Source organism: Garra rufa, chromosome 21 (assembly GCF_049309525.1).
Source record: "Garra rufa chromosome 21, GarRuf1.0, whole genome shotgun sequence".
NCBI classification, from domain to species: Eukaryota; Metazoa; Chordata; class Actinopteri; order Cypriniformes; family Cyprinidae; genus Garra; species Garra rufa.
The window spans coordinates 959,437-983,359 of record NC_133381.1 but is presented as its reverse complement, the minus strand read 5'-3'; the positions used below and the strand labels follow the sequence as shown (position 1 = coordinate 983,359).

The 23,923-nt window shown below is 31.3% G+C and overlaps 2 protein-coding genes across 2 annotated transcripts in view; both read right to left on the bottom strand.

Moving 5' to 3' along the window:
* Positions 1–12,524, bottom strand: part of cep170ba (centrosomal protein 170Ba) — a 47,748-nt gene extending 35,224 nt beyond the window's left edge. The window contains exons 1-7 of the mRNA XM_073826715.1: positions 12,301–12,524; positions 12,112–12,178; positions 10,033–10,170; positions 4,303–4,392; positions 3,226–3,304; positions 2,838–2,896; positions 1,343–1,481 (exon numbers count right to left, since the gene is read on the bottom strand). Of these exons, the coding sequence (XP_073682816.1) occupies positions 1,343–1,481; positions 2,838–2,896; positions 3,226–3,304; positions 4,303–4,392; positions 10,033–10,137 (472 nt within the window). The 5' untranslated portion in view covers positions 10,138–10,170; positions 12,112–12,178; positions 12,301–12,524. The remainder of the gene's footprint in view (positions 1–1,342; positions 1,482–2,837; positions 2,897–3,225; positions 3,305–4,302; positions 4,393–10,032; positions 10,171–12,111; positions 12,179–12,300) is intronic.
* Positions 12,525–18,071: 5,547 nt separating this feature from the next.
* The window catches only part of akt1 (v-akt murine thymoma viral oncogene homolog 1), an 84,057-nt gene continuing 78,205 nt past the window's right edge, over positions 18,072–23,923 (bottom strand). Inside the window, exon 14 of the mRNA XM_073826540.1 lies at positions 18,072–20,384. Coding sequence (XP_073682641.1) covers positions 20,305–20,384 — 80 coding nt within the window. The 3' untranslated portion in view covers positions 18,072–20,304. The remainder of the gene's footprint in view (positions 20,385–23,923) is intronic.

Below are 23,923 nucleotides of genomic sequence, written 5' to 3'. Positions count from 1 at the left end.
AAAAGAAATGGGTGATAAATTCATCAGGCAAATCTTTGTTTTTAAAGTCAATGTGAAACAAAATTCACAACCTATTTTTTACTTAAGTAACATTACATTTACCAATAAAATAGAACATTCAACAATAAATAAATAAATAAAAATAGGACTTGATTTAGTCGATTAAAATTTTTGAATTGTCAAAAAAAGAAAAGAAAATGAAAGTAGTTCCAGAAGTGGAGAAAGTTATTACATTATAATGAAAAATTATGAAGACAAACATGTTCCCATTCAAAAATGACCCGCTTATACAAAATTGCTTATAAATTCTTGTCATGCTATATTACAAAGATTTTAAGATTTTTTTTTTGTTTTATTTTGCGATAATAATAATAATTTAAATCAAATAATTAAAAATTAAAACATCTAATCATTTTCAATATAATGTATTTTAATATACAATTTTTTTTTTTTTTAAGATTTAAACAATCTGAAAGCTGAATAAATAAGCTTTCCAATGATGTATGGTTTGTTAGGACAATATTTGTTTGAGATGACTTTTGAAAAAAAATAAAAAATAAATATTGAGAAAATCACCTTTAAAGTTGTCCAAATAAAGTTCTTAGCAATGCATATTACTAATCATAAATTAAGTTTTGATATATTTACGGTAAGAAATATACAAAATATCTCCATGGAACATGATCTTTACTTCATATCCTAATGATATTTGGCATAATCAATAGGTTCCAAAATTTGTAAACTGAAAGAAAAGAAAATTTATGAGAAAATATATTTAATGAGAAATTTAAAGCAAATTTTTTTTTTTAAGCCTATGTGCCAGTTTTACTTATAGCTTGCATCAGCGCAAACCATCTTTTGGTGTTAAAATAGTACTGTCAGGATTTACAAAAGACACACAGGTGTGGACAAAGTTATTTTTGCGCCTAACCTTATTAAATATGCATTTGTAGGCGTTTCTCTTTCAGATGCAAAATTTATGAGAGGATAGTATTAAAATGAATCATGCAACGTGATTTAATCTTTGCACTCATCAAATTACTGCTATTTGCGCCATTAATTAACACCCAAAAAAGCATGTCTTAAAGCAGGCAGTAATTTGTCTGGCATTCTTAAATATGCACACTGTCAGTTAATCACATGCAGAATTTCCCCCTTCCATCTTTGCTTTTATGGAATTGTGCTCTAAAGCTCTATTTGCCCAGTTTAGTAAATCTTTTTGACTAGGAACACTAAATTACGTAAAACATTTTCAGCACAGCACAACAGTTGAAAAAGTGAAGAGTTAATTTTGATTTCATGTTGACTGAAGTATTTCATAAGTATGGGATCTTCATGTTACCTGTGATGATTTTCCGCTCGGTTTTATCTGATTTGACACATAACGGGTCTGAGTTTCTGCGTCTCTCGTCTGTCGGCATGTGTTTTTTGGTTTCTGGCATCTCTTGACCCAGCTGAAGCTGACTGGTGTATTTTTCATGCTGCAAACCAGAGAACATATGAATTACATATTTGACAACATCCAAAGTATTACTTTATGTCTATAAACAAAAGTATACATACAAATGCATTTTCTGCCTACAAAATTAATGTTTATTTAAATAGGACAATTTATTAATAAAAAAGTAATAATTATGTCTACATGTTTAAATTAGTTAAATTAATTAATAATGATAATATAATAATACATGTTATTAAATTGTCTAAATATTTAATTAATGTAGACAATTTATTATTATTAATAAAGTCAAACACATTTTATTTGCCAACAAAATTAATGTTTATTTAAAAAGGATGATTTAGACTATTTTATAACGAACGAAATATTTATAATAGTAATAACAATAATAATAATAATAATAATTATTAAATTGTCTAAATGTTTAGTCAATTTAATAATGATAATAATAATGTGTTATTAAATTGCCTAAATGTGACCCTGGACCACAAAACCAGTCATAAGGTTAAATTTGACAAAACTGAGATTTATACATCATATGAAAGCTCAATAGATAAGCTTTCTATTGATGTATGGTTTGTTAGGATACGACAATATTTGGCCGAGATACATCTATTTGAAATCAGAAATCTGAGGATGCAAAAAAATCTAAAAGACTGAGAAAATCACCTTTAAAGTTGTCCAAATTAGGTTCTTAACAATGGATATTACAAATCAAAAATTACATTTTGATATGTTTACAGTAGGAATTTTACAAAAAAATCTTCATGGAACATGAACTTTACTTAATTTCTTAATGATTTTTGGCATAAAAGAAAAATCAAAAATTTTGACCCATACAATGTATTTTTGGCTATTGCTACAAATATACCCCAGCGACTTAAGACTGGTTTTGTGGTCCAGGGTCACAAATGTTTAATTTAGACAATTTTTTAATGTTAATAATAATACAATTAAAATATATAATAATAATAATAATAATAATAATAATAATAATTATAATTATTATTATTATTATTATTGTCTAAATGTTTACATTAGACAGTTTAATAATGATAATAATGTTATTAAATTGTCTAAATTTTTCATTTAGACAATTTATTATTATTATTATTATTATTATTATTATTATTATTATTATTACCACAGTGCTTTTAGTAACGCTTTACAATTAAGTTAACACACTTTGGTCAACGCCCTGTTTTAATTAATAAGATAAATAATGTATTAATTATTAAATATTATTTAATAATAAAAAACTAAACCAAACAGTATGACACAAACAGCATGTAGACATTACATTGAAAATAAGTCAGAATATTCCTCTGAATGAGCAGGAATACAGAGATTATATGAAATGAGACTCTATGAAATCTACCTTGAGGGCTTCCTCTGGCACTTTGTGTTGGCTTCTCTCCAGGATATATATGTGTGAATGTGTGAACAGTCAAGAACAAACTATCTCATAATGATCAGGCAGAGGAAACAACAGCAGGACAAAAACCTCAAGATCAACAAAGAGCCGCAGTTAAATCGCTGGTAGCATAGTTTCTATCGAGCGGAGCACAACACTGTCCTCAAGCACACTTCTGAGCAAATCTGTCTTATAAACAAGAAAGCTGCTTTTGTGGTCACTTTCATAGGGTTTTTTTTGCAAGGTTATTCATTTTCACAGTGGGTTTAGAGGATTTGGCTCTCAGCATTGAGCAAAACAACACTGGACACACATGCCTGTTTTATTCAGGTTTGAGTTAGAGGAAGGATATCATATCCAAAGCGAATGACATCTGATAACTTCAGGGTGATGTAGGTCTGATCGGGGATGCGAAGGTCATTCACAAAGGTCTGACAAAGAAAAAAAAGGGGGCTGTCATTGTGAAATGCTTGACATTTCAATAGAGAGACAATATAAGAGAATATATAAACAAAATAAAACGTCAAAATTGTAAGATTTATATTTGCAATTCTGCAAAAAAAAAAATTGTAAGTTTATATTCCGACTTTATAAGAATCGCAATTCTGCACTTAATTCTTGCAATTGTGAATTTATATCACGCAATTCTGAAAAAAAGTCAGAATTGTGTATATATCTTGCAATTCTGAGATTTTTTTTTAATTCAGTGGTGGAAACGGGCTTCCATACTTCCCATATGACAGAAATGCAAGATGTCTTTTAAATTTTAGTTCAGATGACACTGTCATTAACAACTTTAGCCAAATGGAGATGCATGCAGAATATGCAGTGCTTAAAGATTAAAACTGATTAATTCAATGCAAGATGTTTTTTCCAATTCGACTTGCAATCATTTTAACCACATCAAGCTGCCCTATATAAAATAAATGCTTGCATTGGTGCATGCAGAAACTGAAGCACCTGCAAAACATGGAGAGGATGCATCACATTTGCTTTTACATTTATCTCACACAGCAAAAATGCATGTTTTCCAAATTGTACTTCACATCACACTATTCGATAAAATGTCTCGGTTACGTATTGTGACCCTCGTTCCCTGAAGGAGGGAACGGAGACGTCGAAGAGACCGACTGATAGGGAACTGCATTTCATGAAGCATATAAAATCCAAATTTTCATTTGTGAATGCAGAACCCTGAAAACATCGCATTGTGCGATGTTTTTCATTTGCAAATCACATTGTCAAAATTGCACAACATGCATAGGATGCATGTTTTAAACATTTGTTTTCATGCAACAGCAATGCGAGATGCATTTTAAATTGTAGTTCAAATCACACTATTTGATTAAACTGCATTCATAACTTTAACCAAACCACACAGAAACTGCAAAAGCCCTTTTAAAGCCGACAGAGGACACAGTGAACTCACCCCATTAAGGCTGCCCAAGTCTTTGACCAGGTGCTCGCCTGTAGACGCGTCATAGTTGATCACGGCGTGTTGTTTGTCCACGCTGCGCGACTGCAAAGGTGCAAAGAACAGAAAGCAGCTTATCATAAAATAAACACACACGCAAATCCAATGCAAACACTACCAAGGGCCAGAAAACAACCTTCAGTGTTAAAACGTCTGCTGAGATATTTACACAGCAGGACACAGTGCTTTAAATGAACAGAAGGCCTGTCTGAGGCTCTTATCCACCGTCTGGAGAACAGAGCCATGGCCAAAAAGTACAATATCATCAGCGTAGGAGGGCAGAACACTGTCTATTCCGTGGAGAAAATCCTATCTGTGAACTTGGAGATAAACATTTACATTTGGCCACAGGAAGGCACAATTACAGCATTATCAGAGTCAGCAGTCTTCATGCATCAAAGCAAATCAGACCACGCTCATTTACAGCCTCATTAGTGGCCATCAGATGATGTCATTGTTTAGAGCCACTGAGAGACTCTAGGACTTCATTATGAAGAGTGCTTTTGCAATTTTTAAATGCATGCTGAATATGCATCAAATGAATTAAAGTACAGCGTGGTGTTGTCATGATACCAAAATTTTGACCGATACAATACCTGACTAAAATATTGATACTGTACAAACATAAACATAGAAAGACAGGTAAAGTAAATAAATTATAGATGATCCAAATGGAGGTTATAGTTATTTTTATATATATATATATATATAAAAAAAAAAAAAAAAAAAAAAAATTCAACTTCTGGTAAATAAAATTAAATAATAAAAATCACATGCCAGTGTCTGCATGTGAGCCTACAGGTATGTAGAGATCTGTAGAGCTATAAGGATAAAGCCAAAACTTATTTCATGATATAATCAATTTATTTCACAATAACAATTTATATCATTATAGTCATTTTTTTGTTATTTTGTCTTTTTTATTATTAATAAGAACATAGATGCAAGTAACAAACTAAAGCACAAATGCAATAAAACAAAGACACAAAAGAAATAGGGCCCTATGAAATTATTTTTATTCTCTCTTCCAAATTCATTTAAATTTTTCCAGATTCTGCTTTTCCTGTTTATAATTTTCTAGGCTATTTTAACAAAAAGCATGTCTAATTAGATGAAATCATGAAACGTACACAATTTAACAGCAATTTCTTAAAAGTTTTCATAAACTAAATTAGGACCCTATAAAATACGTTTTATTATTTTTCTCAAATTCAGTTTTATTTTGATCAAATTCTGTGAATCTGTTTTTAATTTTCCCATTAAATTTTAATATATCAAAAGCATGTCTAATTAATTTATAAAGATTAATTCAATTTTACATTTTAAAAGATTTTTTTTTTTTTTCAGAAATACTGGCTTGTGTATTTAGAATTTTCTTGTGAATAGATTCAGTTCTATTAGTAGTAGTACTACTATCAGTAAATTAAGTAATATTTCTGTCAAGTTAAACCAAACTTTTATTATGAAGTGTTGCTGCATTTATGTTTCTGTTTGTATATGATATGATATGATAATAAAACAAAGACACAAATGAAATAAATAGGGCCCAATGAATTTATAATTTTTTTTCCAAATTTTTTTTTTTCTCGATTCTGCTTTTCCCATTTAGATTTTTTCTAGACTTTTAAATGGTTAAATTAAAAAATATTAATCAAAAAGCTTGTCTAATTAATTGAAATCATGAAACGCACACGATTTAACAGCAAATTCTTAAAAGTTTAACAAAAAAGACCTATAAAGGCCCTATAAAATGTTTTATTTTTTTTTTCAAATATTTTGATCAAATTCTGTAAATCAGTTTTCTATTAATTTTCTGCATTCCATTTTAATAATCAAAAGCATGTCTAATTAATTTATAAAGATTAATTCAATTTTATAAAGAATTATAAAATATAATTTAATATAAATAATATATATATTAAATATAATTTTTTCTTCTATATAATATTCTGGTAAATATTCCTTAAATATTGATTCATTAGTAGTAGTAGCAGTATGATCATTACATTATATTACAGTAATAGTTCTATCAAGTTAAACCGAACTTTTATTTTGACAGGTTGCTGCCATTACGTTTCTGTTTGTATATGATATGACTTTCTCAAAAGTAACAGCAAAATGCTCATGAACTTAAAGCAGTTCTAGAGATTGTGTTTATGTATTAATGTACTCATATATTGAGCGGCAGAGGCTGAAAACATGCATTCATTCTGCACAGAATATTTAAATATTCATATTTAAATTATAAATATGTACAGTAAATTTTGCTTTTATGACTGGATCCCGTTATTCCATCCACGTTTTCCACTTCGCTTTAATCATAGGATCCTAAATAAACAGTTAATACAGCTTTCATTAAAATGTGGTAAAACCTTTTCAGTACCGCTATATCATGCAACACTAGTACAGTGTATATTTATACATTTAAGTTGCATGAAAGGCTGCATGTCATTGCATAAGATTTTTGAGTTAATGATAGTGCATCTTGAAAGAGTTGCTCTGACGTGGTTGAACATACTCCGGATTGCGCGGCTGGTGAGGAATGCGATTCATGAGCGAGAGGGAGAGGCCGAGGTTTGGACGCATTCAGCGTGCATGAATAGACAGGATGAGGCTTTTGACTCGAGTAAACTGCTGCGGTGAGAAGGCCGTGCTAAACTAACCACAGATGAACATAACAGTATAAACAGAGTCAAAACGCTGCATTCTAGTGTCAGCAGAACAACAGACCAAAAAAAAAAAACAGACAGGGATGTTTGTTTGATTTGCGTTTAGAAGGAAATCGCCTTTAGCTGAAGCTTCATCCCTGCTGTTTCATGGTCTTTGCAGCACGTGCCATAAGTAAACAGGACATTTTTCTGTTTTCTATTAGTATTTGGAATTACTTTTCATTTTTATATTTCCTGTTTTTGTTTGAATCAAAGTTTAAGCGTGTTTGTTGGGTTTGTCATTTTAAATTGAATGTTAAACAGACAATTAAAATGTCTATTTTTAAATTCTGTTTTAGTATTAGTTATTTTTATACTTTATCAAGTTAAATTAAATGAAAATAAGAAATATCGCTTTGCCAGCTACCTGAAGTAAAAGAAGTTTAATATTTTATTTCGATTACATTCTTATCGATTTTACATAATTAAAAAATGTGTGTTTTAATTTAGTAATTTATGTTTTAGTTTAGTATAATAACTCATCTTTTTATTTTCATTATTATTTTTAATGGTTTTAGTTTACTGTAATAACCCCAATTTTTATTTGTTTAAATAGTGGTAGTTTACTATAATATCCCTACTTTTAATTATTTATGTTTTAAGTTTTAGTTTACTATAAAAACACTACTTTATGTATTTATTTATTTTTTAGTTTACAGCAATTACCCTACTTTTTATTTTTTTAAATGGTTGTAGTTTACTAAAAAAAAAAATTATGTTTTAAGTTTTAGTTTACTATAATAGCCCTACTTTTTTATTTATTTTTTGTTTTAATTTACTGTAATAACCTTACTTTTTTAAGTGGTTGTAGTTTACTATAATAACCCTACTTTTTTAAATGATTTTTTTTATATTTAAAGTTTTCATTTACTATAATAACCCTACTTTTCTGTATTTTTGATGGTTTAAGTTTACCATAATAAACCTACTTTATTTATTTATTTAATGGTTTTAATTTACTGTAATAACCATACTTCTTATTTTATTTTTAGTGGTTGTAGTTTATAATATACCTACTTTTTAATGATTTTTTTTTGTTTTAAGTTTTAGTTTACTATATAACAACCCTACTTTTTAAATTATTTTTCAAATGGTTGCAGATTACTATAATAGCCCTACTTTTCTACATTTTTTAATGGTGTAAGTTTTAGTTCACTACAATAGCCTTCTGTCCATTTCAGTAAAATGCATCACGGTAAACGTTAAATGGACATAACTCTTACATAGGATATTACAAAGCATTTTCTTTTTAAAGCAATATGAATAAACCTAGTAAATACTCTGTGAATCACCGATAATCATGTCTGAGAGTGACTAAAAAGAGAAAAGCCTCATTTGGCAGCAAATATAACGGATCACATCAGTGTACATGAACAGAGCAGCTACTATCATCTCGAACACATTGACTACAGAACTCCAAAACCATTACAAATCACCTGAATCAAATAACATGAATTTAACCGGGAACAAATGTCAGCATTTAAAAAAAATTCACATTTATTTCTACAGCGCTGTATACAACCCAAATGATTTCAAAGGAGCTTCACAGTGATAAAGTGGAAAATAACAGTGTTGATGTTGTAATATTATGGGCTCCAACTTGGTTAACTTGCTGATTTTTCTTAAGTACATAACGTTATGTGAGTATTCATAAGCCGTTTTATTTACGGTATAAATGCTTGAAAATAATATTTAATGTTTTCACATCCATTCATTATTTGTAGCATGCAAGTCTCAGCTTATAAAGTCAATTTCATGGTAAAATACAAACAATAAATGTGTTTCTACACTCTTTAATTTATAGTGAGATAACTATATTCACCTCAGATCAAGCAGCTTATGAATAAATGATCTTTTCCTTTTTAATATTTGCAGCACGCAATAAACAAAAAAAATTTGAATGCATGTAAAAAAAAAAATCGAATAAAAGATGTCTCATGAAATCGATTAGAGTTTAAAAAAAAATAATAATAAAACATCTTGTGAATAAGTCATAATAGTAACATACCTCAGAAAAGCCAACAATCAATAACTTTGCCAACATTGTTTTATTTTTCTCATAAATCAGCTGGTTAACTGACTTGAAGCCTACATTTTATTGGCGTTTTTCATGTTAAATGTGAAGACAGGTGGAATTTACATATAGGATGATTTTATTAAATCAAATTTTATTAAATTTGATTTTATTAAATCAAATCTTTCACTTGAGTTTCGGATCATTTTTGTGAAGCGCTCCTCCTCAAGACAGAGACAGCACATGTTTGCTTTCTTTAGCTATTTTACAAAAGCACAACGTTTTGTTGATATTGTGAGTGCACACAAATAAAGACCTTTTGCAGTTCCGAATGATGTATTTCTCTTACTTTTATGAGTAAAAATGATGGGGTATTTTAGGTTTTCACTGTTATTAAGAAAGAAAACGCGGAAGAAGTGATGGCACTGGTGCTTCTGTGTCCTGCAAAGCGTGCTGTTGCTTTCACTCTCAGCACAAATGATTACATATGCGTCTAACAGCGCAGGTAAATGTTTAAATTAATATTGTGAAATGCATCAAGTGTTTTATGTCTATAGATTTTATTATAGGCGAGGCTAAATTGATCAAACATGCTCAACTTATTCCTGCTGACCGCTTGGTCGTTACTTTAAAAAACAAAAGCTTGAATTTAACAAATATAAAATGTTCCAAACATATTTCTAAATTAACAAAATGAAACGCCACTTTGCCATTAGAACTCAAAACTGAAGTATTTTAATGGCTGCAGATAGAAGCTGAATTGAATGAATATTGATCTGAATAATAACTCAAACTAAACGCGTTTCATAATTTGCAACAATTATAACATTGCTATTTTATTCATCAATTAAGCCACTGATTCAGCTTTGACTCATCAGAGTACAGTCAAATCAATTCTTACTGAATAGTAAATTGTTCAATATACATTTTATTTGATCTTTAACGTGAGTTTAAATATCTGACCTGTAGCATGAGTTCACAGTCCTCTCTGCCCACAAAGATCATCTCACGCGGCAAACGGTGGCGCGTGCCAGAGCTGCTCACCAGGAACCACGACGTCACGCTCATCTTCACACAGCTCCTTAAAACTCCACCAACATCCTGCAGGAGGAACATCACGTCATAATCTTCACTTAATCACAATACAGACACGTGACAACAAGTAAACCTTCACTACAGCTGCAGTCTTTTTCACCTATTTGAACATTTTTAGCATTCTTGTATAATATATTATACATGATGTCTTTAAGATCTCACATTTATAGTGAGACACATGGACTGTTTGTACTTTTATAGGTCTGTTTTTGAAGGTTAAAAGTGAGTTGTACATCAAGTTAAACTAAATGAAAATGAGAAATATTGCTTTGGCGTAAAATAAGTTTTATATTTTATTATTTATTTTACATAAAGAAAATATGTAATTTTTTATGGATGAAGTTTTAGTTTACTATAATAACCTTACTTTTTAATTATTTATTTATTTTATCATTTTAGCTTACTGTAATAGCCCTACGTTTTTTTTTTTAATAATTTTATCTTACTGTAAAAACCCACCTTTTTTTATTATATTTATGTTTTATGTTATGTTATATTTATGTAACTTTTATTTTTTAATGGTTTTAGTTTACTATAATAACCCTCCTTTTTTAATCGTTTAAAATAACTTTTTAAAATAATTTATGGTTTTAGCTTACAGTAAAACCTAACTTTCTTATTTTTTTTTATGGTTTAAGTTTACTATACTGCCCTACAAAGCAAAAAGGCAGTAACTGCATTTTTGGTCAAAAATGAGTTATTATCATTTTCATGACATTCAAGGCATCCTTTGTTATGTGACAAAATATCTTATCTCAAATGTGTGTCGTTTTGTAGAAAAATGGCAGTCGTTTGTACAGTAATTGGATTACAGGCTGGATGACAGGATAACTTTAAAGTCATTTTTCTCAGTTCTGCACTCGGCCTAGTTACTGCCTTTTTGCTTTGTAGGGCAGTATAATAACCCTACTTTTTATTTTTTTATCGTTTTAGCTTACTGTAACAACCCTACTTTTTAAAATCACTTTTTATGGTTTTAGCTTACTGTAAAAACCTAGCTTTTTATTAAAAAAAATTCTGGCTTTAGTCTACTTTAATAACCCTACTTCAAAAAAAAAAACTAGACAGTTTAACTTTTAGTTTACTATAATAGCCCTACTTTTTAATTTTTGTTAATGACTGTAGTTTACAATAATAGCCCTACTTTTAATTTTATGAATGACTGTAGTTTATAATTATATAGTTCCTTTTTCATTTTTTTTTTTATGTTTGTAGTTTACTATAATATATATAAATATATATTTTTTGTAATTAATTTAAGGTTTAAGTTTTAGTTTACTATAATAATCCTGCATTTAAAAGAATAAAAAGTGATTAAAGTAAAGCTGGAGTTTCAAAATATGACAAATTTCAGAGTAAAACTAGATTGTCAATGATGGAAAAAATTAGAAACACTATTTTACCCATTAGGAACTGGTCAATATTCAATACCTAAATACGAGTTTGGTAAAACATTTGTCTATCGGTTAATATATTATCTATTAGTCTGTGTCACCTAATTGACGTCAATAAAAAAATAAAGTCAATTCCGAGGTAGAACATGTGATGTGAAAGAAAATAAATGGATTTTGATTTGACATTGACTTTGAAAAGGTGAGAAACACAGAACAGCAGATACAATGTGATCAAATGAATGAAACAGAAATATCCTAGTTTTTCAGGTCAGTTTTAAATATAAGCGAATATGTGTCACTGTGTTTTTTTTTTAGGCTTTGACATCTTTAACACTGAAATCCAGATTATAAACGTAATAATCTGAGCGAAAACAACACTAAACATAAAACCAAGACAAACTAACATTTGACAAACACACTCTTGAGACTCTACAGGTGTAAATCAAGCTCTATCAGAGCAGCAGAAGCTGAATTAAATCCTATTAGCTGCTAGCAGCTCAAACAAACCTGTAAATCAACATTCATTAATATCAAACTGAGGGACTTTACTAACTAGATGCGGATTTCCAGCGGTTATCCAGGTTACCTCAGCCTCAGTATTCCCGCTTCATGAGGCACATCTGTAAGATGACAGCACAAACAAACCCTTTTAAACAAACAAAACACTGTAAAACACATAAAAGAGGCTTTTTGGAATAGAAAATGATGATTGTCCAGGTGAAACACTCACTCATTCACTCACCTTCAGTGAAGCTCCGGGCTAAAGCTCAACAGGAAGTTTATTCCTGACATTCCCGAACATCCAAACGCTTGACGACACCCTTCAAAGCGTCAAAATACGGGTTTAAAGCGTCTCCAGAGCTGTTAGAGGAAATTAAATCCTGTAACCTCGTTTCGCTGCTGTTATCCCCGATGGATAGAGACTTTTATCCGCCCTGTGCGCGACGCTCCGTCACAGTTTGTCAGTCAGGCCGGTCTGTCGGAGCGTCAGTGACGTCACTACGCAGCGCCTCCACCTGAAACTGCAGCCAGAAAAACAAGCTCCACACGAACACCTTTAATTACCGCATTTCTCCATTACAACATAAAAGCCCGTCTATGCGATTACATACGTTTAATGCATGTTGCACAATTAAATATAGGGATTAATTTCGATTAATTAAGTGACTATAATATAAGTTGGACACGTGACACGTGTGAATGTCATTGCATTAGATGTATGTAATAAATAAAAGCTGAAGTAAATAATAAAAGTGAGAGAAAGGTTAATTTAAAAAGCTGTACAAATATTAAAAAATAATAATAATGATTGTCAAATGTTGAAACACGTGCTTTAAACTTTATTTTGAAATTAAATACAAATATTTAGGACATCTACAATACTCCGTATACTGCAAATGAGACATGCTAATAATTATCAAATGTAAAACTGAGAAAAATCGACGCATGTTATAAACAAGGTTCGTTTCTCCGCTGGATGGCGCTGTTCTCCACAAAAAGAAAGTCTTTTTCATAGTAAGAACCGTAAGAAACAAAACAAACACTCCTTAGAAGTGACTGAAGCTGACTTAAATGATTTAAAATAGGACAAAACAACTATTAAAAAAAGATAAAACAGATAAAATCACAAAAAGACATTCCTCAACAGCTGTTTTATTAAATAATCGGGATCCTTCTTGGTCTTGGAAATTCTGGTTATATGGGCAAATACGTTTAAATACGAGTTTAATACAAATAAAATTTCCATAAAATATTTAATTTATCAGGTAGAAATTGAGTAAAAAAAAAAATCTTATTTTAAATCCTAATGTTTATGCATTAACTAGTAAAAAATGAACAGCTGGAAAACCTGATTATGGGATTATACTTTTTGTCATTTCTAGACGTGGGGAGGTCGTGTAAATTAGAAAAAATTGCCATAAATCTTTCTTTTTTTTCAGGTAGAAATTAAGTAAAATATATAGGCTTTATAAAAAATTCTTATATTTAATAATTATCTAGTAAATTTTACAGTTTGAAAAGTTACACACTAAAAATGTCTGGAATAATTAGGATTGTTTAATGTTTCTGAAAGAAGTCTCTTCTGCTCACCAAGGCTGCATTTATTTAATCAAAAGTATTATTAAAATTATTAAATAATATTACAATTTCAAATAGCTGTTTTCTATGTGGATATATGTTAAAATATAATTTATTTCAGTGATCAAAGCTGAATTTTCAGCATCATTACTCTAGTCTAGTCACACGATCCTTCAGAAATCATTCTAATATGCTGATTTGCTGCTTGAGAAACATTTGATTATTATCAATATAAGATTTAAAAAATAATAAAAAACAATAATATCTTAAACTGCCTAAAAGTGTCAGCAAAGACATTTATAATGTCACAAAGGATTTCTATTTCAAATGAATTCTGTTCTTCTGAACTTTCTATTCATCTGTGAATCCTGAAAAATAAAATGCATCACAGTTTCCTCAAAAATATGAATGTTTTCAACACAGCTAATGATCAGAAATGTTTCTTGAGCAACAAATCAGCATATTAGAATGATTTCCTAAGGATCATGTGACACTGACGACTGCAGTAATGATGCTGAAAATTCAGCTTTGATCACAGAAATAAATTACATTTTAACAAACATAGAAAACAGCTTTTTTAAATCGTAAAAATATTTAACATTTTTTATGTATTTTGCAGACTTGGTAAGCAGAAGAGACTTATTTCAAAAACAACTTTTGACCTGCAGTGTACAGACAGGAGTGATCAGTTGATTCTGAGCTTCATATGAACAAACCAAAAGCCTGAGTGTCGTGTAGCTCTTTTCTGTAATCATTTGTAAGAAGTTGCAGTGAGGAGCACAGAGACGAGAAAGCGCTGATGCCTCTGCTTTCTGTTGGACTGTAGGTGTGTATTTCTGCAGTCTTGCAGCATGACATGTGTGTGTTTGGGTCGTCCGGCTCCTCTGGGTGCTGTCCTACACACCGTCCAGCTGTGAGGGTTTGTAACCAACATCTGGCCCACAGACTCAACCATCTGCTTCAGACTGCGGGAGGAGCACAACAACACACAGAGTAACCGGGGCTAGTTGTCACACTTTTTACACTAATGAATACTTGTCTGGATGGGTCAGTTTCCGGAACAAAATATGCAGATGGTTGAAGTTTTGTGACAACATGCCCCAGTATCCATCCTCCATAACATTAATGTATTAAAAAAAAACATTACTGACTATTTAATGGTCATAGTGCAATATTTAAATAGTAAAATAGTTGTGAAACTGAAAATGCAATGAGAAAAATTGTAGGATAATATGCAAAAAGTTAGTTAAAATGAACTAACAATAAAAATACTCCAAAGTACCGATCTGAATCAAAAGATTCACAAACTTGCTCCGACATCCTGATCTGAATTAAATGATTCGCAAACCCACTCCGATGTTCCAATCTAAATCAAAAAATGAAATGATTCGCGAACCCGCTCTGAAGCCCTGACTGAATCAAATTATTTGCGAAAACCCTCTCCGAAGTCCCAAACTGAATCAAATGATTCGCGAACCCACTCCGAAGCCTCAAACTGAATCAAATGAATTACGATCTCAAGCCCCGAACTGAATCAAATGATTTGCGAACCCACTTCCAAGTCTTGAACTGAATTAAATGGTTTGCGAACCCACTCCGAAGCCCCAAACTGAATCAATGATTTACGATCTGAAGCCCCGAACTGAATCAAATGATTCACGAACCCGCTTTAAAGTCCCAAACTGAATCAAATGATTCTCAAATCCGCTTTGAAGCCCCAAACTGAATCAATGATTTACGATCTGAAGCCCCGAACTGAATCAAATGATTCACGAACCCGCTTTAAAGTCCCAAACTGAATCAAATGATTCTCAAATCCGCTTTGAAGCCCCGAACTGAATCAAATGATTTGCTCCGAAGCCCTGAACTGAATCAAATGATTTGCGAACCTGCTTTAAAGTCCCAAACTGAATCAAATGATTCTCAAATCCGCTTTGAAGCCCCAAACTGAATCAATGATTTACGATCTGAAGCCCCGAACTGAATCAAATGATTCACGAACCCGCTTTAAAGTCCCAAACTGAATCAAATGATTCTCAAATCCGCTTTGAAGTCCCGAACTGAATCAAATGATTCACGAACCCGCTTTAAAGTCCCAAACTGAATCAAATGATTCTCAAATCCGCTTTGAAGCCCCAAACTGAATCAATGATTTACGATCTGAAGCCCCGAACTGAATCAAATGATTCACGAACCCGCTTTAAAGTCCCAAACTGAATCAAATGATTCTCAAATCCGCTTTGAAGCCCCAAACTGAATCAATGATTTACGATCTGAAGCCCCGAACTGAATCAAATGATTCACGAACCCGCTTTAAAGTCCCAAACTGAATCAAATGATTCTCAAATCCGCTTTGAAGTCCCGAACTGAATCAAATGATTCATGAACCCGCTTTAAAGTCCCAAACTGAATCAAATGATTCTCAAATCCGCTTTGAAGCCCCGAACTGAATCAAATGATTTGCTCCGAAGCCCTGAACTGAATCAAATGATTTGCGAACCTGCTTTAAAGTCCCAAACTGAATCAAATGATTCTCAAATCCGCTTTGAAGCCCCAAACTGAATCAATGATTTAAGATCTGAAGCCCCGAACTGAATCAAATGATTCACGAACCCGCTTTAAAGTCCCAAACTGAATCAAATGATTCTCAAATCCGCTTTGAAGTCCCGAACTGAATCAAATGATTCACGAACCCGCTTTAAAGTCCCAAACTGAATCAAATGATTCTCAAATCCGCTTTGAAGCCCCGAACTGAATCAAATGATTTGCTCCGAAGCCCTGAACTGAATCAAATGATTTGCGAACCTGCTTTAAAGTCCCAAACTGAATCAAATGATTCTCAAATCCGCTTTGAAGCCCCAAACTGAATCAATGATTTACGATCTGAAGCCCCGAACTGAATCAAATGATTCACGAACCCGCTTTAAAGTCCCAAACTGAATCAAATGATTCTCAAATCCGCTTTGAAGTCCCAAACTGAATCAAATGATTCACGAACCCGCTTTAAAGTCCCAAACTGAATCAAATGATTCTCAAATCCGCTTTGAAGCCCCGAACTGAATCAAATGATTTGCTCCGAAGCCCTGAACTGAATCAAATGATTTGCGAACCTGCTCTGAAGTCCCAAACTGAATCAAATGATTCTCAAATCCGCTTTGAAGCCCCAAACTGAATCAATGATTTACGATCTGAAGCCCCGAACTGAATCAAATGATTTGCTCCGAAGCCCTGAACTGAATCAAATGATTTGCGAACCTGCTTTAAAGTCCCAAACTGAATCAAATGATTCTCAAATCCGCTTTGAAGCCCCAAACTGAATCAATGATTTACGATCTGAAGCCCCGAACTGAATCAAATGATTCACGAACCCGCTTTAAAGTCCCAAACTGAATCAAATGATTCTCAAATCCGCTTTGAAGTCCCGAACTGAATCAAATGATTCACGAACCCGCTTTAAAGTCCCAAACTGAATCAAATGATTCTCAAATCCGCTTTGAAGCCCCGAACTGAATCAAATGATTTGCTCCGAAGCCCTGAACTGAATCAAATGATTTGCGAACCTGCTCTGAAGTCCCAAACTGAATCAAATTATTTGCTCCGTAGCCCTGAACTGAATTAAATGATTTGTGAACCTGCTTTGAAGTCCCGAACTGAATCAAATGATTTGCGACCTGCTCTAAAGTCCCAAACTGAATCAAATGATTCGCGAACCCGCTTTGAAGTCCCAAACTGAATCAAATGATTCGCGAACCTGCTTTGAAGCCCCGAACTGAATCAAATGATTTGCTCCGAAGTCCCAAACTGAATCAAATGATTTGCGAACCTGCTCTGAACCCCACGAACTGAATGTAAAGATCCGCGAACCCGCTCTGATGTCCCGAACGGAATCAAATGAGTTTGAATCAATTGGAGCGGTTCCAGCGTAAATGACTCACTCAATTGATTCGGTTTCTCTGTTCCTCTTTTCGAGTCTTCAGCCATGTTTACACGACACTGTCAGCACTACTACTGGCTTAGCTCAATAGTATCAATATTTTCATTCCAAATCTACAAACAGATTGAGGGGAGGTAAGCGGTTTAGTGCTAACTAGTGAAACAATCCATTAATATGACAATCTGCAACTGAAAATACATGTTAGATGGAAACATTGTGCATTGTGATGGAGTTTATAGCTTAATTCATTATATATTAGAAATAGTTTGAGCAGATTTGTGAGATAATGTGCTTATTGAAAATATTAAACTTATTTCATAATACATTGTCATCCAATAATTCAATCACTTTTCCAAGTACCAATATATATATATATAAAATTTTGCTATTTTAAAAAAAATTTTTACGCCTTAAATTACAAAAAGTCTTTGTTTAAAAAAAAAAGTTGTTTAAGCACCTTGTTCAATTATTATGAGACATTGTGAAATAATGAACGGATACAATTTAGCCAAAACTTTATTTGATCAATTTAATGGAAAAAAGTCTAAATCATAAAAACAGCTGAACAGTGTACAAATCGAATATTATTTGTATCCTAAAGCTGGTGTTCTTTAGTTTCCGTGTTAAAAAAGACAACAAAATGAAAGGATAAAAAAGTCAAATATCTTTCCGTTTAAAAAAAGAGGACAGTAAGAAAGAGCATAATTCATATGAAACGTCAGATCCAAAAACAGGAAAAAAATAGTTTTGCATATAAAATAAGGTCATAAGGTGAAAAGAGAGGAAAGGCCTTTACATTCATGTACGTATGGTGATTATTACACATCATATCAACAATGATCAGAGCATTTCACAATAATAATAATAATAATAATAACAGATTCTCACATCTGTACAAAGATCATATTTGTGGTTGTGCCGATTACTTCGCTACTATTGCATGGTATTTACACCGATGTGTAGAAATGTTGCTTTAAATTACCTTCAAAACACTTACAATGTACACATGAGCGAGTTGTGTGTTTGTGGAACGCACAGTAAATCACAAACGGCATTTCTAGCTGTTAATATATAAATAACCAACGACTCAGAGCTAAAAAACAAAGTCATTTCAAACAATGGCAAGGCTTATTTCACCTCGATGGTCCCTTGGACTCGTAGCTGTTCATCAGTCACTGAAGTACCTCGCTGAGGTTGTGCAACATGCATAAAAAAAAACCTCAAAAGAAAACAGGACGAGGATCGATGAGACGGATAATCCAAATCATTCGGTTAATATCAGACAATGAAACCATCCAGGTCACAGAAAAGAAGAACAATGAAGCCTGTTTAAGGACCATTAGGGTTTTTAAAACATTAAAGTTTAAAATTTGTCAGGATGGATTGTCAGGAAGTTAAATTTATGCCTTTCTGCTTGTTGACCTTTTTGTGACAACATGCCCCGGTAGCAATCCTCCATTATATATACAATTAAAATGTATTGTGACTATTTGATAGGTTTTATATGAAAGCTTGTTTAACCATGGAATGAAAAGATAAAATAAAAAAGGTAATTGTGACTTCTCACAATTCTGAAATTATATCTCACAAAAAAAAATCTCATAATTATAAAAAGCTCAGTTTTTTAGATTCTGCCATGGAGGTTAATTTATACAGAATAAAAAAGTAATTGCCACATATTATCTTACAATTCTGACTATTTCTTACAATTGTGAGTTTCTATCTTGCATTTCTGATTTTTTTCCCTCAAAATTACAAAAATAAAGTCAGAATTGTGAGAAAAATTGTCTGCAATTACCTTCCTAAACAAGTTTCCATATTTTTATGCCATGTTTAAATGTTCAAATAGTTATAAAAACCCCGAATAAAAATTATTCAATGCCAAAAATAAAAAAAGGTAACATGCAAAAAAATTAAAAAGTGACTTCTGGTCACTTTCCCATTCTTTAAATTCTCATTCTCACGCATACATTTGATTTGCACCCATCATTATTCTCACAATCATCATTTTTGGTCCTAAAACAGGCTTTATTTTCTTAAAGCAAAATATAATTGCTTTTTACTTCTGCTTTTTACGATTGAAATATGCTTCAGAAATGTTTTAGTCCTTTACTATATTGGTTGGGTGTTTTAATAAATTAATCCTAGTTCGGTGTATTTCAGTCATTTTAATAATTACAAAAAATAATTTATCTACATTTCTAATATATTGCACATTGATCACAAATGCAAGGGAAATTTAGTCCAAAAATACCTCAGGGGTCGAGAAACGCTTCAATCGTTTTGTAAAATTACAAATTTAGCTGAATTTTTATCTTAGCATTCTATAAATTTGTATAAAAGCTGCTTGTTTTTGTACGTTTCAATTGGAGGGGTTCTAAAAGTGGTGTTTTTGAATGTAAATACAGTCATATTTGGTATAGGACTATCAGATTAAAGAAGTGCTACATAATGGGTTCTTAACGAATGAGTATTAATTTGGCAGTTTGAGTGGAAATGTTAGTGTTCCCTCTCATATCCTCAGAAAGCATCATGAAATCAAAGGCCACGGAAGCAACGTGAAAACGGACAAACATCACAGATCCAGACGTGGTAAACAGAGCGTGGGTCCGGTGCAGTGCTGGGAAACGTCTGATCTCAGAGCAGTTGTGGTGTTTCTGTGACGGTGAGAATCTTCTATCTGAAGGGTGAGAATGGGTGAAAGCGCCGGACCGGACGCGGAGATTGTGCGTTTTACGCCGTTCCGCTGGCAGAGTAGGAGAACTGTGGGAAGTGCGGCCTCCTCTCGCTGTCGAATGACTCCATACTGCCATCTGATCAAAACACAAACACAATCAATTTTAATACACTCCTCTGACACGAAAGAAACTGCATTCAGAACTTGTACGCAAAGCTGGACTATTGAGGAAAAGAACTGACTGATTGTGTTTGGGGGGCACTTACTTATGCTCCAAATGTTTTGACATGACAAATGAACAGTACAGGTGTTTTTCAGGCCATTATGTTAAGATCTATTAATTGTGGTGCTAATCTGTGCACAAATGAAGAATGTTGGTTACCTATTGTTTCTGGTTCCCATTGACTTGCATACTACAATGGAAGTCAATGGGTACCGTCAACTGTTGGTTACTAACATTCTTTTAAGTATCATCTTTCATGTTCAACTGAAGAAAGAAACTCATACAGGTTTGGAACCTACATACAAAAATGTATTGAATAAAATAGAATAAAAATAAATAAATCAATCAATAAAAACTGGTGCTGATCTTTCGTTTTTGTGTATAGGGAAATTAGGGATAAAAAAAAGTAAAATATATTATTTCAAAAATTTGAAGTTTAAAAATATTTAATTTTTAAATATGTAATTTTAAAATTTTTAAATATTACATTTAATTTTTATTTTATTTAAAAATATTTTATTTAATATAGCGGCCAGTGTGAATAAATAATTCATCAGACCAATGACAAATGAACTGTACACATGTTTTTTCATTGACTTGACTTGTATAGCATGAAAAAACTACAATGGAAGTCAATGGGTACCGTCAACTGTTTGGTTACCAGCATTGTTTAAAGTATCATCTTTTATGTTCAACTGAATGAAGAAACTCATACAGGTTTGGCACCTGTATGCAAAAATGTATTGAATCAATTCAATAAAAAAAATTCAAAAAATAAAAACTGGTGCTGCTCTTTAGTTTTGTGTATAGGGAAATTAGGCATAAAGTAAAATATTTTATTAAAAAAAAAAATTATTTTTAATTTTAAAATATTTTATTTTTATTTCTTAAGTATTACATTTGATTTTGATTTTATTTTAAAATATTTTATTTTATATAGCGGCCAGTGTGAATAAATAATTCATCAGATCAATGACAAATGAACTGTACACATGTTTTTTCATTGACTTGACTTGTATACCATGGAAAAACTACAATGGAAGTCAATGGGTACCGTCAACTGTTTGGTTACTAACATTCTTTAAAATATCATCTTTTATGTTCAGCTGAAGAAAAAAACTCATACAGGTTTGAAACAACATGAGAGAGAGTAAATGACTCTTTTTTTGAGTGAACTGTCCCTTTAAATCAAAGGTCGTGATGTAATTAAATGAGGGAATTAATGACTAAAATAAGGGAACAAATTCTATATTACAGAATATATTATAATATATTTTTGTTTAAAACATTTTTTTTTCAATTATTTAATTTAAATTTTATTTAAAAATATTTAATTTTATATAGCGGCCAGCATGAATAATGAACAAATGAATAGTACAGGTGGTTTTCGGGGCCAATATGTTAAGATATATTAATTATGGTGCTAATTTGTGCACTAACGAAGAATGTTGGTAACCAAACAGTTTCTGGTTCCCATTGACTTGCATACTATGGAAAAACTACAATGGAAGTCAATGGGTACCGTCAACTGTTTGGTTACCAGCATTGTTTGAAGTATCATCTTTTATGTTCAACTGAAGAAAGAAACTCTCACAGGTTTGGAATGACATTTTTGGGTGAACTCTCCCTTTAAATCAAAACAAAGGCCACGGATTTACTAAAATGAGGGAATGAATGACTAAAATGTGGGAACAGATTCTTAATTCGTGGCAATGATAAATATATTTTTGTTTGCATGTGATGTGTGGGACTCACATTAAACCAAACCAAATGAACAGTAATTTTCTTTTTAAAAATAGATACAGAGTTTTATTACAAAGAGTTTGTTTTCCCGCACACTTAGATTATAGTTATTGATGTTTAATAAACTCTAAATTACATTTTGTGTTTCAATATGCTTAAAAAAATCCCTGCTCATAAAAAGATGTGAAATGTTGTGAAATAAACAGCAATACAATTTAGCCAAATATTTATTTAATAAATTCAATGAAAAAAAAAAGAAAAAAGATGGTGCTCTTTAGATTTTGTGTTAAAAAATGACGACAAAATCAAGGATAAAAATATATTTTATAATTAAATATTTTATTTAAAAAATGTAAATAGAATTTTATTTTACTTCTGTTCTGCTTTTTGTATAGTTTTTTATTTAATAATAACAAATTTTTTTATTAAATAATTGTTTATTTATTTTTATGATTTTTATTTATTTAGTATTTTTATTTTATTATTTTGTTTGAATTATTTTCATATATATATATATATTTTTTTTTTTTTTTCCTTTTATTTTTTTTTTATATATATAGCAGCCAGTATGAATAAATAATTCATCAGATCAAAAGGATTCTAATCCTTCTTAGGAAATTCTAATTCATTTCTGAGTATTGCATCATGAGATAATTCACAACTAGAAATAAAGTTAAATATTAAATAACAACCTGTTGAAACACAAATGCTGTTAGTCAAGTTACTTAAAGTAAAACTAATAAAAAAAGGCATGTAAAAATATGACACTGTTGAAAAAGAAGGCAAGTTTCTTACTAATTTTGAGCTGCTGATTCTAAAAAAAAGTGCTCTTTCATGTCACACTTTGTCACAGAATATGATGCATTTCATTGCATTTTTGCTTTAGAGAATCATTTGTGGTGAAGAAGTCTTGCATTATCTATCAATCAGCAGAAAAACACAACAAACACATGATTCCTGTCTGAATTTGAGCCAGAATACAACTGCTTGTTCAAATCTCAGCTCTTTTTCACATGTACGGCACTGTTTGGTGCATAATCCTGATATCAAAGTCAAAATAATGTCCAAAAACAAAAAAAAAACAAAATTATGTTTTTTGCAAATATTTTGCTTATTTTAACAATATTTTCATGTTTTTGACTCCTTAGCAGATTTTAAGTTAAATTATATAATCTTCACAGCTTTTGTTATTTTAATCAGTGCATTAAAGCTGACGCATTTACACTACCGGTCAAAAGTTTGGGGTCAGTTTTTTTTTTTTTTTGAAAGACATTAATTCTTTTATTCACCAAGGGTGTGTTAAATTGATAAAAAGTGATAGCAAATACTTACATTGTTAGAAAATATTTATATTTTGAATAAACGCTGTTCTTTTGAGCTTTTTATTAATCAAAGAATCCTGAAAAAATATCACAATTTTTAAATAAATACTTTGCAGGGCAACTGTTGCAATATATAATGCAATATAGGTCCAATGTAGATCATTCTAATAAATCAGGATAAAAGAATGATTTCTGAAGGATCATGTGACACTTTAGACTGAAGTAATGGCTGATGAAAATTCAGCTTTGCATCACAGGAATAAATTTAATTTGAAAGTATATTACAATAGAAACCATTATTTTATATTGTAATAACATTTCGCAATATTACAGTTTTTTTCTATATTTTTGATTAAATAAATGCAGCACTGATGAGCATAAGAGACT